Genomic DNA, 16541 nt, shown 5'->3' with positions numbered 1-16541 from the left:
ATTCGTGTATTTCCTTTAAATTTACATGCTATACGCTACAAAAATAGCTACTTTTATTCGAGTTTGCGCAAAATGAGTAAGATACAGTAATCCCTGAAATATCGCGGTTAATGTAGACAAAGCGAAAAACCACGAAGTAGGATCACCCCATTATTGCTGTTTTTGCGCCTATACAGAAATAGAAGTACAATGATCAAAAAGTGTATGTTTATTAAATATTACAGCTGTAAGCATATCAAAAGATGGTAATGTATTAATATCTAAATATAATCTATATGTACAAAAATTTAAATACTTTAAATACTGTACTCAGTGAAAGTTGTTCCTCTCCGCTTCATAGGAATCTCCCCCCCCAAAAAACGGTTAATGGGAGTTTTCGTCCGAGTCCTTGAAGGTCTTGATCAGCGATATTCCAGGGATTACTGTAAATCACACAAGAAAAAAAAAACATTACTGAGACACCAGGCTATTTTTTTGTAAATTAAAAAAAGACCACGTAGACTCGTAGAGCAAGAGTGTCAGACTCGGGTTGACTCGATTTCATGTAGGCTGGACCATTTTAGATATATTTAGATTTGTTTTAATAAATGGATTAAAAGCCCAGAATATTGAGTTTTTTATAGATCTAAAACAATGTTAATTTTAGCTTTTTTTATATATTTTTTTAGATTTTACAACATGATTTTTGAACTAAAAACAGAAAAAAATGGATTAAAAAATTACAATTATTGATTTAAAAGGGGGAAAATCAGGAATTTTAATATACATCTATACTCTTCATTTTAATTTGATCCTAAAACAGAAAGTCGGCACTCATCATTTACTTTCCCGGGCCACACAAAATGATGCGGCGGGCCAGATTTGGCCCCCGGCCGCCACTTTGACACATGTGACGTAGAGTAAGACTAAAAAAAAACGGGTAAAGGAAGGCATTTTTTTTCTTTTGAAAAAAAGACCCAGTATATTTTAAATTAAAAAAAAGGACCATATAGTATAGTAACACTTTTTTCCACTAAAAAAAGAACAGGTATAGCAAGACTTTTTTTCATTTAAAAATGGCTATAGTAAGACATTTCTTTCTTTAAAAAAGACTAGGTATAGTAAGACTTTTTGCATTTAAAAAATGGGCATAGTAAGACTTTTTTCTCATTAAAAGGGCCTAGATATAGTAAGATTCTTTGTCAAAAACAAAAAAGAACAGGTATAGTAAGGCTGCTTTTTTATACTTCAAAAAGACAATGGATAGTTAGGCTTTGTGAAAAAAAAATCATTGAATACATTTTTTTATTGGAGATTTTTAGCATCCTTTTCCATCACGTCCCCCTCAAAAAACATCCAGATGTTCTAGGAGACTTTCCCTGACCTTTTTTTGTTGTCCTTGACAGCTTTTCCCCGAAACGCGCGAATGCCGCGAGGTGTTATCAACGCGAGACAACGTGCGGATGCGGCAAAAAACCTTATCAGCTACGCGGTGAACTTTAACCACACCTCGACAAGACATTGTAAAGTTGAAACAAACAAACAAACAAAAAACACAACCTCCAGCTGACGTATTAATACGAGTTGACTTTTGATGTCATTTCCAGAGGGGAGGGGGGCGGAGTCTCGTTTAGGGGGGGGAGGTGGTCAGCGCGGGCCTATCAAAAGTTGTTTGTCGGAAAAGCGCTCAATTGAACATTGACTCCGAGACAGCGGCTGGACTTTTGACTGGGCGCTACGTAACGCAGTGTGCCGCGAGGGGTGCGGGAGGGGGGCATAAATAACGCCGGCAAAGCACATCCCAGCGACCCTTTATGGATTACAATCTGGGTGCCGACAGTTGACGATCCACGTTTGCAGACAGGTAAGTCCACTTTTTAGTTTTTTTTTAATTGGACGCAATTTAAAAGAATATGTTTTTTCTTATTAAGGGAAGAGAATGCAATCGTTTTGGCTCTTTTGACATTTTCAACGGTGAAAAGTGAACATGCAAGGGTTGGTGTTTATTCGGATTTTAGCATTTGAGAGTTTTCGGGCTAATGATTTTTTTTGGTGTTGGCTGTTTTAGTGCTGGAGGAAAAGGTAAATTAGAAAAGGGTTGCTTTGGCGCCGCCTATGGGCAAATATGCGAGGAGTGAAAGTGGAATTTATGGCTGCTTGAGGACAGTTTAGTTGTATTTCACTTGGATACGTTTGCCTGTTTTAATGTTACATTCATATTTGCCTAAAATTCTCAAGTTTTTGCTTCACGTTATGTGCATTACATTATTTATTTTTTAATGTTTACATTATTTTGTTTTAGTCATTAAATTAATGAGTGAATTTTTTCCCCATGTAATACTACTTTCAATGGTACACAAAATTTTCACTTTATTATTTGAAAATAACTTAGTTTTCTGTACACTAATTAGTTTTAGTTTTTATCTTTATTGATATAAATTCTAAATGGGTTTCATGTTATAGAAGATTTTTTTCCCCCATGTCAAAATTTACATTGATGTATAATTTGAATTTTAACACAAAATCTGAACTACTCTTGGAAAATGCTACCTAAAATTCTAACCATTTTAATCACCTAATACAAATTTCTAAAAAAAATCCCTTAACACATTCAATTCTCCATGTAATATGAAATCACATATAATAAATTTATAAATAAGTCCCCCACTAAAATTGACTTTACTTCTAAAGACTATTTTGGGATGCCGCGAACATGTTTAACCTCTCCAGATTGCGGGGGCGACATGGTAGGCCTGAAACCCTCGGACGTGCCCCCTCCCCTCGCAGTGAAGATGGCGAGCGCCGGGGCGGCGGCGTGCATCGCCGACATCGTCACCTTCCCTCTGGACACGGCCAAAGTCAGGCTTCAGGTAAAAAAAAGCTTTAAAAAAGCCCCCGGCCGGACGTCGCCATCGCTCGCCCGCCGTTGACCGCCACGCCTTCAGATCCAAGGGGAGATGAAGGTGGCGGCGGCGGAAGCCAAGGCCATCCGCTACAGAGGCGTGTTCGGGACCATCAGCACCATGATCCGAACCGAGGGTCCGCGCTCGCTCTACAACGGGCTGGTGGCGGGACTCCAGAGGCAGGTGTGCTTCGCCTCCGTCCGAATCGGCCTCTACGACAACGTCCGGGATTTCTACACGGGGGGAGCTGCAAGTAAGACGCCCTCGCCGTGTGGGTTTTCTCCGGGTACTCCGGTTTCCTCCCACAAGCCAAAAACATGCATGCTAAGCTAAAGCTGAAGACTGTAAATGGCCCCTAGCTATGATTTATTTGTCTGATCGTGCCCTGTGATTGGCTGGCCACGGATTTAGGGTTTCCCTGTGGTTGGCTGGGATGACTCCGGCACCCCTGCGACTCTTGTGACGATAGGTGGTCTACAAAATGAATTTATCTATAAATGGGACACACGGCTACTACAATTTGATGTGAAATATAGGGCCGCAAAAGTGTCCCCTGTGACGCAATTGGCCCCCGGACCGCAGATTTGTTGTCCTTACATTCAATTTAAATCGATGGCAATAAAAATTCAAAGCAACCAGATTCATTTTAAGCCAATTATAAACTCTTAGAAGAACTCAAATACTTCTCAACTACTGAAGAAATAAAGAAAAGGAAAAACAGTATTTGAATGATAGGAACGACTTTGTTTGCCAAATAAAGTTGTAATTTTTTTTAACAGGAGTCCCAGTTTTCAATCAAATTGAAGCTTTTTAAAAACAATGGGAAAGAGAAATAAGACCAATTTTGTGGTCAATTTCAGGACAACTTGACCACAAAAAAATCAAACGGTGACGGTACTCGAAATGAAAGAAAGCTTAAAGGTCTCGGAGTATCCATTTAACTTTTTTTGTGTACCTTTTGTAGACCCCGGAATCATGATGCGCATCCTGGCCGGCTGCACGACGGGCGCCATGGCGGTGTCCTTCGCGCAACCCACCGACGTGGTGAAGGTTCGATTCCAGGCTCAGATTAATCTGGACGGCGTGGCGCGGCGCTACAGCGGCACCATGCAGGCCTACAGGCACATTTTCCGCAACGAAGGACTGCGAGGACTCTGGAAAGGTGCGAAACACAAAACATATTTCAGAAAAGAGTCACATTTCAAGGGGCCACATCGTATTTTGGGGGGCCAATATGTGGAATCAACTATCAAATCGACAGCCATTTTGATAGCTGTTAATCACAATTGGAACAGACTGGGTTGACTTCACCTCGTTTTTCACCATATTAACAATGTTTTAAATTAAAAACAAGAAGAAATAATCATGTATTTATCCCATTTAAAAAGTATACTCCTTTGGAATTAACTTATTTCTATTTTCATGTACCTGTTGTAATCAAAACAAAAAAGGGAAAGTTCTCTTATGTAAAAAAAAACTAGGTTTGTTTTTAAATGTATTTAGGTTTGTTTTTAAATGTATTATACAATTAATCACACAGTAATTAAATAGAGATCTAATGCTCAATAACGCAGAGTATATAACGAACATTAAGACATACAACATGAGAAAAAAACGATATACTATTTAGACGTTACAACGCGTTAGCAATTGCTACATTGAGGCTAACGGCGAAAGACTACGCACTAAAATTGTACTAACCACTTTAGCCTACTATGAACAAATAGTTGCTTCTCCAAAAAGATATCTTCGCGTTCAAAAAGCGACACTTCGACCATGTAAAGTTACTAGTTTACAACATTGGAAAACAATATAAAAATTGTAAATATGTACAACTACTACCACCTGTTAGGAAAACTCCGGGTGCACAATTAGTACCGAGTGTTAAGCTTAAAGTTAACGGCCTAGCGCGCACACTTCCGGTAAACGTTTCAAAATAGTTGAGCGTCGTTATGTTTACTACTTATTTATTTATTATTTGTTTGTTGTTGTTATTTGTTCAATTGCCAACTTATTTCTGTTGTTAACTACTTATTTATTTATTACAAGTTTACTATTTATTTACGTACTAGCTTTTATGAATGCTTTTATTGTCATTATACAAGCAGTTTATAAATTCAATATATTAATAGTGTTGACTTATTTTACAATCTGTTGCATGCATTGGCTTTTACTGTAGTTTGGATTCCAGTGTAAAATAATAAGTACAAAAGGCATTGTCACATTTGTACTATTTATAAAATAGTACATTTTATTATTATTTATTGATTATTTATCCATTTGTTGTTGTTTGTGCACTCCGTGGTGAAGCTTTAAATCTCAGTATACTTTGTACTATAATGACAATAAAAGCATTCAATTCAATTGATACCCGCTGGCCCTTTAAAAAGGATTTTGAAATGCAATTCATTTTGAACATCACCGCAGGGACGTTGCCTAACATCACGAGGAACGCGTTGGTCAACTGTACCGAGCTGGTGACCTATGACCTCATCAAAGAAGCCATCCTGCGACATAAGCTCATGTCAGGTAAGCCGAGCCTCCCCATTGGCCGGCGGCCCTCACGCCCTCGGGCTGATAAGATACTGTGGGCCGGCCCCCGCAGACAACCTACCGTGTCATTTCGTGTCGGCCTTCGGGGCCGGTTTCGTCACCACGGTGATCGCTTCCCCGGTGGACGTTGTGAAGACCCGCTACATGAACTCGCCGCCGGGTCAGTACCGCAGCGCAATCAACTGCGCGTGGACCATGATGACCAAAGAGGGACCCACCGCTTTCTACAAGGGGTGAGCACTGAAAATATTTTTCATTTTTTTATACTTTGTCACAGTAACGCCAGCAAAAATTCACTGACTCGCAAAGAGGCCGTGATCGTCATTTTTTCAAGGAGGATAAAGAATATACGCCTGTTTATTACTCACACAATCTGGTACTTTTGTATGTGTTTTTTTTAAAGCTTTGTGCCGTCCTTCTTGAGACTCGGCTCGTGGAACGTCGTCATGTTCGTCTCCTTCGAACAAATCAAGCGCGCCATGATGGTGACTAAGAAGCGCTTTGAGACGTCCGACCGAACCTGAATGCAACGGACCAGAACAGGAAGTACACTCAGGAACAATACTGCGAATATCTTATAATTTATTGACTATTTATAAATAAGTAAATGTTGATAATTTTCACATTTTTCAAATTAAACAAGTTCAATAAAAATCTCTTATTGAAGATCTTTAAAATATTTAAACGTGATGAATGCATCAATTAATATTCAATAGAAGAATCATTGATTCAACATATTAAACATGCCTAAAAGGAAAGTTTAGTAATGAATAGAATAAAAATGGCAAAATGAGAGTGCAATGCAATACAACGGTGCTTTACGAGCTGAATCGATCAAAATGCAAAAGGGTCCCTAAAGAAAAACTCAATAAGAATTATCAACATATTTTTAATAAGAAAACTATCACTCGACAGTATTATACTTCTGAAAAACAAAAAAGGATAACATTCAATAGAATGCAAAAAATGCAAGACTTCATTGACATTGTGCTGTTGCTCCTGCTCTTCACTCTTTGGCCACTGGGGGCAGCGTAGCCTTTCAACTCTTTTAGGGCCATCAAAAGATTTAAATGAGTTTATCGCAAGTAGACGTCCAATCTAATTGAAGCGGGAGGTTGGGCGGCGTTGCCAAATCTCCCAGCTCAAATGGATTGGACATCTATGGCAACCAGGGAGTTAATTATTACATGAGGACGCTCTGTACATAAAACTAAGCTAATTTTTAGATATATTTGTTTATTTAAACACCTGTTTAATTTCACTAACTACATGACGACAGTATTTTTCATCTGCGATAAAATGTTAAAAGTTTCACAAATAGGTCCTTTGTGTGCTAAATGCAATAGAATGTGTGAAAAAAATGTTTGCATTTAAAAAAAATGTCCAAATCTGCCTGTTAAATGGAAAACCTGTTTATGAATTCAATATATTAATAGTGTTGACTTCTTTTACAGTTTGTTGCACGCATTGGCTATTATTGTAGTTTGGATTCCAGTGTAAAATAATAAGGACAAAAGGCGTTGTCATATTTTTACGGACATAAATAGGAACATTTTGGGATGGTTAAGAGTTGTTTTGTTTTGTATGCATTTGTTTAATTTAGTGTTGTGCTATTTAGCATTGGAATAATTTAGCGCAAAAAAAAATCTTGCATCTGGTTTATAGCAAAAAAAAAGGCCAAAATAGTATCGGTGCAACGTCATTTGAATTATTACTATCATTTTATTGCTATTTTCTACAAGTGTCTTCGGAGTAAATGATCGGAATAAGGTTTGTGACCTCGAATTACCCGATTTTTGTGCTGGTGTCTTGTTCAGTCGGATCCCGAGCTGCGGAACTTTTAGTTTTTAGTGGCGGCGCTCAAAGATAGACGCACGTGGGGGTCAATGAGGAGGTTCCGGACCACGTGGTGGAACTTTTCTCTGTACTGGTTAAACAGCATGATGCTTTCGGGTTCCTCGGCCAGCCAGAATTTGTCGAATTCGAACGCTAGGTAGCCTAGAGTGCGAGACAAGAGAAGAAAAATCGTCAAAAAATAGATGAGTTTTGAATTCTGAGTTGTTCGGACTTACAGTAAAGTTGATGAAAGTGTCGTAGTTCGGGGGCGCCGGGCACCGTGTTGTAGAAATGCGCTTTGAGGGCGCCGTTCTTCAGCAGACTGAACGCCATCTCGGTCAGGTTGATCCCCACGATGGCGTAGGAGTACCTGGAATAAGCATTTAATCGGTCTCACTGATCACTTTTTTTAATTCACATACATTATTTAGTGCAAATGTAAAGATTTGTAATTGCCTAGAGCAGGGGTGTCAGACTCGGGTTTGTTCGCGGGCCGCTTTAACGTCAACTTGATTACACGTGGGCCGGACCATTTAAAATATAATATTTAGATTTTTTTAAATAAATGGATTAAAAGAACTAGATTAAAATCCCTGAATATTCAGTTTTTTATAGATCTAAAATAATGTTTATTTTAGCTTTTTTTTTTTAAATAGATTTTTTGATTTTACAAAATGATTTTTGAACTAAAAACACAGAAAAACTGGATTAAAAAATGACAATTATTGATTTAAAAAGGGGAAAATCAGGAAATTTAATATATATATCTATACGTTTCATTTTATTTTGATCCTAAAACAGAAAGTCGACACTCATGATTTACTTTCCCGGGCCACACAAAATGATGCGGCGGGCCAGATTTGGCCCCCGGGCCGCCACTTTGACACATATGGCCTAGAGATTTGACCCAAAGTTTTGAGACTCTTCCTCATTCAAGTGAATGGTGGAAAGTCCCAAAATTTATGACCGCGGTGCACTTGTACTTCTGAGTGATTTTGTCTTTTAAGATTAAATGATGATAGAAATCATATGCTGATTTGGCGCAATTTATGGGTTAATTTCTGTTCTTTTGGGGCAATTCCAGCTCACTTCTTGTTGATGCTTAATAATAGCATTTACAATGATTTCCCTATGTAGCAGTAGTGGCTAATTGTCTTTACCCACCTAAAATTGACCATGATTTTATGTCATTTGGCGCTTTCTGTACATCCTTTTATTTTTTAAATCTCATACTCTTCCCCACCATTACCGATAGAAATACCAGCTGCTCATGTCTCACCCTAGTTTGGGATGGTTGGCGTGAGATAGGACCAGACGAGCTTCTTGAGTGTAGTGTTCACTGAAGAACCTGCGGATAAAATAACTCCAATAAAATGAAGCTAGGTTAGCGGAAAAGACTTTCGGGTAACTCACAGAAGATTCGCGAGGCCTAGCATTCCCATTCCTCGGAAGTCCGTCTTGGGGTCGTCCCCTTGGAAGCCGATGTCCCCCCACTGCTTGGTCACCCTGGACTCCAACTTGACGCCGGGCATGAGCAGCTCCCAAAGCTGGGGGTGATGTATCGACTTTAGGCGTGCCGAGTGTAAGGGGATACGCTAGTTTCTGAGAATACCTTTAACAGCATGGCCTCGTGTTGAGGGTTCTCCGGGCAGAACGCTTCCTTCCTGACATCCTCGGCAGATTGGTAGAGGTCGTTGTAGCCCGTTATTTGCAGCAACGAGGCGTGCAGGCTTTCTTTAAGACTAAAACGTAGTAACCATGTTGTTTTAACGGAAAACGCCTTCAATGAATGACCCAATTTTCAAAGAGTGCGTCTTTACGGCGGGTTGGTCTGCACTTTGATGTTCTTCTCCTTCATTATTTGCTCCACGTGGTTTCTTAAGCGCTCCTTGCTGCTGATCAAAGCGCTTCGTAGAAGCTACGCAAGGAGGAAAAAAAAAAGGAAAATTAATACTCATGTATTTGATTATATTCCAATTTCAAAGATGGCTTGTGTATCTTAATCTGGCTCTTTATCAATAATGATAAAACCAAATCCTGAATGATGTTTGCAGTGCAGACCTTTGCACTATTGGGAGACTTCTTTTGTGACCGGGGTTTAAAGACTGCCATGCAATACATAAACTCGCCACTAAATGCTTACCTTGCATTTTGAATTCTTGAGGGAATATTCTGCAATAAACACAAAATGAAAGTTTATAAAATTAAAAAAATAAAATAAATTAATATATGTTTGCTAACAAACACTTGTTCAAATCTGGTCAATTTTACTTTTGCGAATTTAGCCTGGCGTTTCCAAGCGATGTGCAATAAAACTAATCTTTTTACCCGTATTTATTGTTCTGGGCGCGCCCGGCCCGTAGCTGGAGCATATCCTCTGCAGCTCGCATGTCCTCGTCACCTGCCTGATGAGCCACTTGAACCAGTACCTCAAGTAGGTTGTGTAAAAGTATTGCCAGACGTATGCTAGCATACTTGCTGCAAAACAGCATAAATAAAATAGTTATTCCTAAACAAATGGTTTAATATTGTTTCTACATCATACACTTACAATTAAAATATTGGCTTTCATGATTTAAGTTTTAAAGATTATTAGTTAGGTTTTTTTTCTATTAATGTCCAGTTATTAAATAAAATACATTCTTGCCATAACAGACAAAAATATAGTATAAAATGTCATAGGTGTCAGGTTTAGCTAAATTTTCCTTCTGCATTCATAAAAAATGTTATTTAAATAGTAAAAAAAATGTACTTTTGTTTATTTTGTTAAATTCCAGCACACAGTTCAAACAATTATATTTTTGGTTCAAACAATAGTTAATTTAATAATGAAATGATTCGGTATATCCATTTTTAAACGACAAATTGAGCATGCGCAGTGGGTTTCGCTAATATGAAGTAGCTTCAAGCTAATGATAGCGTAAACACAAACATTCAACTAAAGTTGCTAACGTGAGCGTGTAACCAAATAATTTAACGCAAATAAATATTCGCAAAGTCTACGCACGAACTAACACGCCACGAGACCAATGTTATGAAAATTGTAACGGCGAAAGCGTCGTCTTGACAACAGGTTGTCACCGAGGTGAGTAAAACTGGAGTTAAATGGTCTCACTCGGCTTTCCTGCTTGACACAAATCTAAATATGTTTTTTTAACTCATTCAAACGTACCAGTTTAATTTTCCTAAAATGAGAAGAACAAAAGAAAACGTATCCGAAGCTTGTCTTGCAATAGCATCAATGAGGGTAGCTTGTTTTCCTGCTGTGGTACTTCCTGTAGTACCGGAAGTGATGTCGATGCTGCAGAGCGACTGGATAGCGACGGAAGAGGGCGCCATTTTTGCCTAATTTGCAACCATGACGTCATTGTACAACGCCAAAGATTCTTTTGGGGGAAAAAGGTTCAGATGGCTGCAGAAAACTCACAATAGTATACATATTTACATCTAGGTTAATCTAACTCATATTGCTTGTACTACTATATATGGGATACTCATTAATTTACAAGAAAATTGGAATTATATACTGTCACTGTATTTTAAAAAATCCTCATTATCAACCAAAGACAATTGATTTTTGACATATTGGAAAAAAAAACAGTTTTTTCCATTAGAAATAGCTTGTTTTTTTTTTCTTTTTTGATAAGTATATCGTAAAATATCAATTTCCTACCACGTGTATTATTGTGTTATCGCCACGCTATAAAATGATTGTTATCGTGATCCTCGTATCGCAAATCGTATCGAGTGGGACCCCTAATCAACATGCATATTCCACTTTTTAGTCCTATTTTTTTTGTAATTATGTTACCTAAGTCATATAAACGAGCAAATTATAAATAATAATAATAATAAAATTAAAAACTCGTCTTTTTTGTTTACTCTGATGCAAACTGGACCATCCCACTTTTTGACGGTGACTCACTGCAGCTCACGTCGAATTGTGCGGGGAACATCCCCTCCCTTTCAAAAAAAAAAAAAAAAAAGAAAAGAAAAAAGAGGGTAAAAATCTCCTCTGGTTTTCCAGCAAGAGGGCGTGGCTCATGTCAACCGTGGCCGTTTTCATCCCTCGCCGACACGGATGCGCGAACCGCAGCGCCCCCGTCAAGGTAAGCGACCCCACTCCCCCTTTTTTTTCGAACCCCGAACACCACGAAAATGTCGCGTGCACCCGCAAGGTCAAACCTGCAAAAAAAAAGGAGCCCATCGTTGGATGTGAGTGTTTTATTGCGATTTTTTTGTGCTTCTGCATGAGGGGGATTCCTTTCGTAAATGAATGCAATTGAAGGCGAATGCATGGAAAGGTTATTAAATTAATATTTGCACCGTGATGACAGACGTGCGTGTGAATAGTGAGACGGCAAACAGAAAAAAAGGCGTCAATTGTCTGTCCACTAAAGCACCTGGACTGTGGGACAATTAAAATTTTGCGAGAAATTAATATAAAATGGTTGTCCTCATGTGTGAGGATGAGATTTAATGGTGATGGAATATTTTAGTATTCCAGATCTTTATTTTACAGGAAAAAATGGACAGAATGATTAATGTCATTATTATAAGTGTATTTAAATGATGATATGGTAAGTACACAAGTTAATTGGACTGTCTTTCTTCTAGTGAGAATCATTTACCGTAAGTTTTGTTGTAGAAGTGACCATGTTTTTTTAACGTGATGTTTGAACCCTGCGGCTTTTAGAGTGATGGGGTTTATCTATGGATTTTTATGATTTCCTCACTGGGAATAAAGTTTTCTTTAACCCTTCACGAGGGTGAATAATTTTGGACATGAAAACATGAAATACAAACAAAACAAAAACTCAATTAAGACCAGATGACGTCCATATTTTGGATCATGTCTAGATGACAATATAAATTTTGGGTGGCTTACATGACCCAAAATGTCCCTTTGATTAAATAAAATTACGAGTTAAAAATTATTAAAAAAAAAATAGGTAAAAAATAACATGTATATTGTTTTTTCTTTCCTGTTTTTAAAAATGTGATCAAAAAACATATTTACTGTTAACTCATTAAATGCCTTTGATGCCGTTATTTGTCCAATCTATTTTGACCGGGAGGAACGGCAGCGATCATTTGTCAATGAATTAAGTGAGCCCCCATTAAAGGGTTAACTTGTAAATTAAATAGAGTGTAGGGAAATTGTCAAGCAAGAAGCAGTGCATCCGTGAAAATTTCAAAATAAAATAACGGATATAGGAACTGTATTGACGTTTTCGTAACTTAGATATTTTTTTTGTATCTTGAGGCATCTATTTGCATCTCAAAAGATTTCATAACCTGAAATTTTTCTACCAAGAGGCATTCATAAGTAGAGGTATGACTGTAACTGTTAGTAAATGTAGCTAAACATCGCTAATAGAGTTAGCATACGACTGTATCAAACGAAGAGGTTGTAGCAATGCTACGCTCTAGCCCACAGGTGTCAAAGTGGCGGTCCGGTGGCCAAATCTGGCCCGCCGCATCATTTTGTGTGGCCCAGGAAAGTCAATCATGAGTGCCGACTTTCTGTTTTAGGATCAAATTAAAATGAAGAGTATAGATGTATATTAAATTTCCTGATTTTCCCCCTTTTGGATTGGATTGGATAACTTTATTCATCCCGTATTCGGGAAATTTCGTTGTTCCAGTGGCAAGAGGGTGAGGATGCAGGAATAGGAAAGGCATTTTAGACATAAATAGATAGGTAATAGATAGGTAATAAGTAAGTCAAGAAATAAAAACATGAATAAATATATAATTAAATAAGCGTGTTGCTTAGGACATATATACATACATACATACACATAAATGTACATGCATGCATACGGTAGGTCTTAACACACAGCCATTTTAAATCAATAATTGTCATTTTTTAATCCATTTTTTTCTGTGTTTTCAGATCAAAAATCATTTTGTAAAATCTAAAAATATATTTAAAAAAAAGATAAAATAAACATTGTTTTAGATCTATAAAAATGAATATTCAGGGCTTTTAATCCAGTTCTTTTAATCTGTTTATTAAAAAAAAATCTAAATATGATATCTAAAATGGTCCGGCCCACGTGAAATCAAGTAGATGTTAAAGCGGCCCGCGAACCAACCCGAGTCTGACACCCTTGCTCTAGCCTGTTTATTGACATGCATCTCTATGGAAACAGCATGTGACAACCGTGCGACTCGTTGCCGCTAACGAGAACGGCAGATGCGGCATCATTAAAAAGGAATGCGACGGTGTGTTTTACAGCCTTTGTTGAGAGAAGACAGTGGATAAATCTATCAACATGGCGTTAAAGCAAACGTCGCTATGATTCAAGAAGTGCTATTTGGTTACAGAATGACATTTTTTGTTTCTTTTAACCGGTATACATGGGTTCAAAACCATTCAAATGGTTTGGACGTCTATTATTGACAATTGCGCTGGTCATTGGTGGTGGATAGTTAATGATTAGGTAGATTAAACGTTTTGCCTTTAATTTGGTAAATATTCTATATTCAATTGAGTTTGTAAAATGTAGTCATGAATGGAAATAATGTTTGTAAATTTGTATCGCTGTTTTGGTGATAGATTCATCGTTTTGCGATTAACGGATGGCAATTTAGAGGGCTAAATTAGCTTAGCATGAATATTTTTGGGATGTGGGCGGGAAACCCGGTGAAAACCCACGCAAGCAACATGCAAACTCCACACCTGGGATCGAACCCTCGACACCAGAACTGCGAGCCCGACACGCTAACCACTAGTCCTCCGCGCCAAATATGTCATATAGTTGTAGAAAATAATGTCATCCATAAAAAATGAATGCAAAAGATCTGAATGTCATTTTGCAATCAACCAATGATTTTACAATTTGGATTTATTTGGGTATCGTATTTAACCGTAATTTAAATGTCGTGTAAGGCGACCCACAAATGCTTTTTTTGGAACACCCCGAATGACCGTGGCTGTTTTCGCTCTTGTCGTAGGAGAGAGCGCATTTGGATTACAACATCATTTGAAGCGTGAAGGTGCCCCGCCCCCCCCCAGGATGGGATCCAACCCAAAAAGGACAGTGACCGTCCAGATGGTGCCTCCGGTGGCCGCGGCCGACACGTTCGCCGACAAGGACCCCAACGCTAACTGTCCCGCCGAAGCCGAACTAAAACTTTCCCTAGTTTGTCACGCGTCACCTGCCGGAAAACGGGAAGCGAACGGCTCGCCGGCGCCCTCCGGCGCCCTCAAAAAGACAACAGAAGCGCCGGGGAAAGAGACTGGCGAAACTACGAGGCTAAGGGATGCTAACGATAACATCAGCGACGCGTTGAGCTTTGCCGACGAAAAGAATCCGGCGGCCCGTCGGGTCGAAGCGCCCCGGGACGACGTCGCCGTCAAAACCTCGTCGGATCGGAACAGTGTCCACGACTCGAGACGCTTAGCGCCCGCACCGGACAAGATGGCAGACGCGGGGAACGTGCTAGCACGAAAAGACAATAACGTTTCGAGTCCGAAAGAACCAGGACACAAACGGAGACACTCGGTTTCTCCTCAGGATTGCAAGCAAAGCTCAGAAACGGCGCCCTTGCTCGACCAGAACGTCAAAGAAGTATCCGTAGACAAAGAATCTAAAGATAAGGTCACCGTAGACAAACTACCCGTAGAGCAAGTCGCTGTAGACCAACACGGTCCGGCGCCGACCCGGAATCCGGTTGTGGAACTGGAGCCTTGCCGCAAACTCTACAAGGAGGCTTCCACCATGACCTCCCCGCGACCGCCCGCCGGGGGTCGCGACGCCGAGGTCCAGGCGGTGGCTAGCACCAGCTGCAAGGCCGTGTCCACCAGCCCGAGTCTCCTCCCCTCCGAGCCTGACTCCGCCCTCTTCCGCGAGGCGCAGGGCCTCTCCGTCGTCTACCGCTCCGGCGCTAGTTTGGGCTCCTGCCAGATCGGATCCCCCGCGAACGCAACCGCGGCGACGGAAAGGGGTCCCAACCCGACAACGGCGGACTCCTATCTCAAGGCGGAGCCTAAAGAAAGCCCCTCCCTGACTCTCAGCGGGATCCAACTGCCGCGTCAGATCGAAATCGAACCGGAGACCAGAAAGTCGAAATTAAAAGACCCCTCAAAGACGAACATCCCCGTCAAGGGCGCCGAACCGTCCGAGAAACGGAGAAGCGCGAAAGACTCCCCAACGGACGGCGATTCGGGCGAGCTTCGGACGGACGCGGAGGGGAGCGACGACGAACGGCGGCCGCGGAAGAGCGTCCACGACGTGGTCTGGGACGAACAGGGTATGACCTGGGAGGTCTACGGGGCCTCGGTGGACCCCGAGTCGTTGGGCTTCGCCATCCAGAGCCACCTGCAGTGCAAAATCAAGGAGCAGGAGAGGAAACTGATCGCCCAGACCTCCTTCCGCAAGTCCATCAGCGGGCCGGACTCGCCCATGGCGGGCAAGAAGAGCAAGCGGCGCCAACGCAACCCGTTTCGCGCCGTGCTGCGGAACGTGCGGCGCCCCGACTGTTGCGCGCGTCCCCCTCCCTCCGCGGTCCTCGATTAGAGGTGGAGCCAATGTCAAACAGAGTTGGAGGTGGTCGCCATGGCGACGCCACGGTACGGGACGGCGCTTCCCGTCAGTATCTGGGAATGTCATAGGATAGACCACGTAGTCCGTTTGTGACGTTTGTGAACAAGAGAGTAAAAAGGGACTCAATTCAACAACATATTTTGATAGAAACAAGAGAGAAAATAAAGAATATAGTATATGTATTTTACCCAGGGGTGTCAAACCAGCGGCCCGGGGGCCGAACGTGGCACAGTGGGGGGGTCCGAACCGGCCCGTGGGGTCCTTCTGCCTGACGGCTACTTTGGAGCTCATTCAGTAGGTACATCATTAAATTATTTTAAAAAGATTCTACAAAACCAGAGGTTTGACATTTGTGTTGCTCAATTTCCTATCTGCAATCCCATTGGTTCATTCTGCAATCAAAACGGCGCCTGCGCTGGCAGCCAATGAGTTAAAAAAGAACCTTAAAATGCCCCAAAATCAACAGAAAATGACCCAAAATTTACTCAAAATGTACCCAAAATCTACCCAAAATCTACCCAAAATTTACCCCAAATTTTACTCAAAATTTACCCCAAATTTACTCAAAATTTACCCCAAATTTACTCAAAATTTACCCCAAATTTACCCCAAATTCACCCAAAATCCCCCCAAAATTCCCCCAAATTTACCCAAAATCCATCACAAATTTACCCAAAATTTACCCCAAATTTACCAGAAGTGACCTGCAAGTACC

At 40.4% G+C, this 16541-nt stretch overlaps 3 protein-coding genes across 6 annotated transcripts; 2 read left to right on the top strand and 1 right to left on the bottom strand.

Annotated features, from left to right (window-relative positions):
• The first annotated feature begins 1685 nt into the window (after window positions 1–1685).
• Window positions 1686–6888, top strand: ucp1 (uncoupling protein 1). Its single transcript, XM_077604969.1, has 7 exons — window positions 1686–1843; window positions 2710–2849; window positions 2925–3135; window positions 3847–4044; window positions 5310–5411; window positions 5488–5668; window positions 5839–6888. The coding sequence occupies exons 2-7, from the start codon at window positions 2724–2726 to the stop codon at window positions 5957–5959; spliced, it is 939 nt and encodes a 312-aa protein (XP_077461095.1). The 5' UTR covers window positions 1686–1843; window positions 2710–2723; the 3' UTR covers window positions 5960–6888.
• On the bottom strand, window positions 5998–10600 carry elmod2 (ELMO/CED-12 domain containing 2). The gene is made up of 9 exons (XM_077604970.1): window positions 10444–10600; window positions 9600–9749; window positions 9415–9443; window positions 9092–9189; window positions 8884–9013; window positions 8685–8818; window positions 8551–8619; window positions 7508–7641; window positions 5998–7433 (listed from the first exon to the last, which is right to left on the bottom strand). The coding sequence occupies exons 2-9, from the start codon at window positions 9742–9744 to the stop codon at window positions 7276–7278; spliced, it is 897 nt and encodes a 298-aa protein (XP_077461096.1). The 5' UTR covers window positions 9745–9749; window positions 10444–10600; the 3' UTR covers window positions 5998–7275.
• gprin3b (GPRIN family member 3b) lies at window positions 10317–16305 on the top strand. 4 transcript variants are annotated; one of them, XM_077604964.1, is made up of 3 exons: window positions 10317–10356; window positions 11299–11380; window positions 14235–16305. In XM_077604964.1, the coding sequence occupies exons 2-3, from the start codon at window positions 11353–11355 to the stop codon at window positions 15797–15799; spliced, it is 1593 nt and encodes a 530-aa protein (XP_077461090.1). In that variant the 5' UTR covers window positions 10317–10356; window positions 11299–11352; the 3' UTR covers window positions 15800–16305. The 4 variants fall into 4 exon arrangements, with proteins under 4 accessions (XP_077461090.1, XP_077461093.1, XP_077461092.1 ...); XM_077604967.1 differs by lacking the exons at window positions 10317–10356; window positions 11299–11380 and adding an exon at window positions 11466–11486; XM_077604966.1 differs by lacking the exons at window positions 10317–10356; window positions 11299–11380 and adding an exon at window positions 13696–13720.
• The last annotated feature ends 236 nt before the right edge of the window (window positions 16306–16541 follow it).

This window comes from Stigmatopora argus, chromosome 7 (assembly GCF_051989625.1).
Source record: "Stigmatopora argus isolate UIUO_Sarg chromosome 7, RoL_Sarg_1.0, whole genome shotgun sequence".
NCBI classification, from domain to species: domain Eukaryota; kingdom Metazoa; phylum Chordata; class Actinopteri; order Syngnathiformes; family Syngnathidae; genus Stigmatopora; species Stigmatopora argus.
This window is presented reverse-complemented; position numbering and strand designations above follow the sequence as displayed.

Bases quoted from the DNA above. Each gene is read 5' to 3' on its own strand.
- ucp1 (XM_077604969.1), top strand. From the start codon at position 2,724: ATGGTAGGCCTGAAACCCTCGGACGTGCCCCCTCCCCTCGCAGTGAAG. The intron at 2,850-2,924 runs GTAAAAAAAAGC...CCACGCCTTCAG, and splicing joins CGGCCAAAGTCAGGCTTCAG to ATCCAAGGGGAGATGAAGGT. The intron at 5,412-5,487 runs GTAAGCCGAGCC...CGGCCCCCGCAG, and splicing joins GCGACATAAGCTCATGTCAG to ACAACCTACCGTGTCATTTC.
- elmod2 (XM_077604970.1), bottom strand. From the start codon at position 9,744: ATGCTAGCATACGTCTGGCAATACTTTTACACAACCTACTTGAGGTAC. The intron at 8,819-8,883 runs GTATTCTCAGAA...CATCACCCCCAG, and splicing joins ACGAGGCCATGCTGTTAAAG to CTTTGGGAGCTGCTCATGCC. The intron at 7,434-7,507 runs GTAAGTCCGAAC...CTCGCACTCTAG, and splicing joins ACACTTTCATCAACTTTACT to GCTACCTAGCGTTCGAATTC.
- gprin3b (XM_077604964.1), top strand. From the start codon at position 11,353: ATGCGCGAACCGCAGCGCCCCCGTCAAG. The intron at 11,381-14,234 runs GTAAGCGACCCC...CTCTTGTCGTAG, and splicing joins ACCGCAGCGCCCCCGTCAAG to GAGAGAGCGCATTTGGATTA.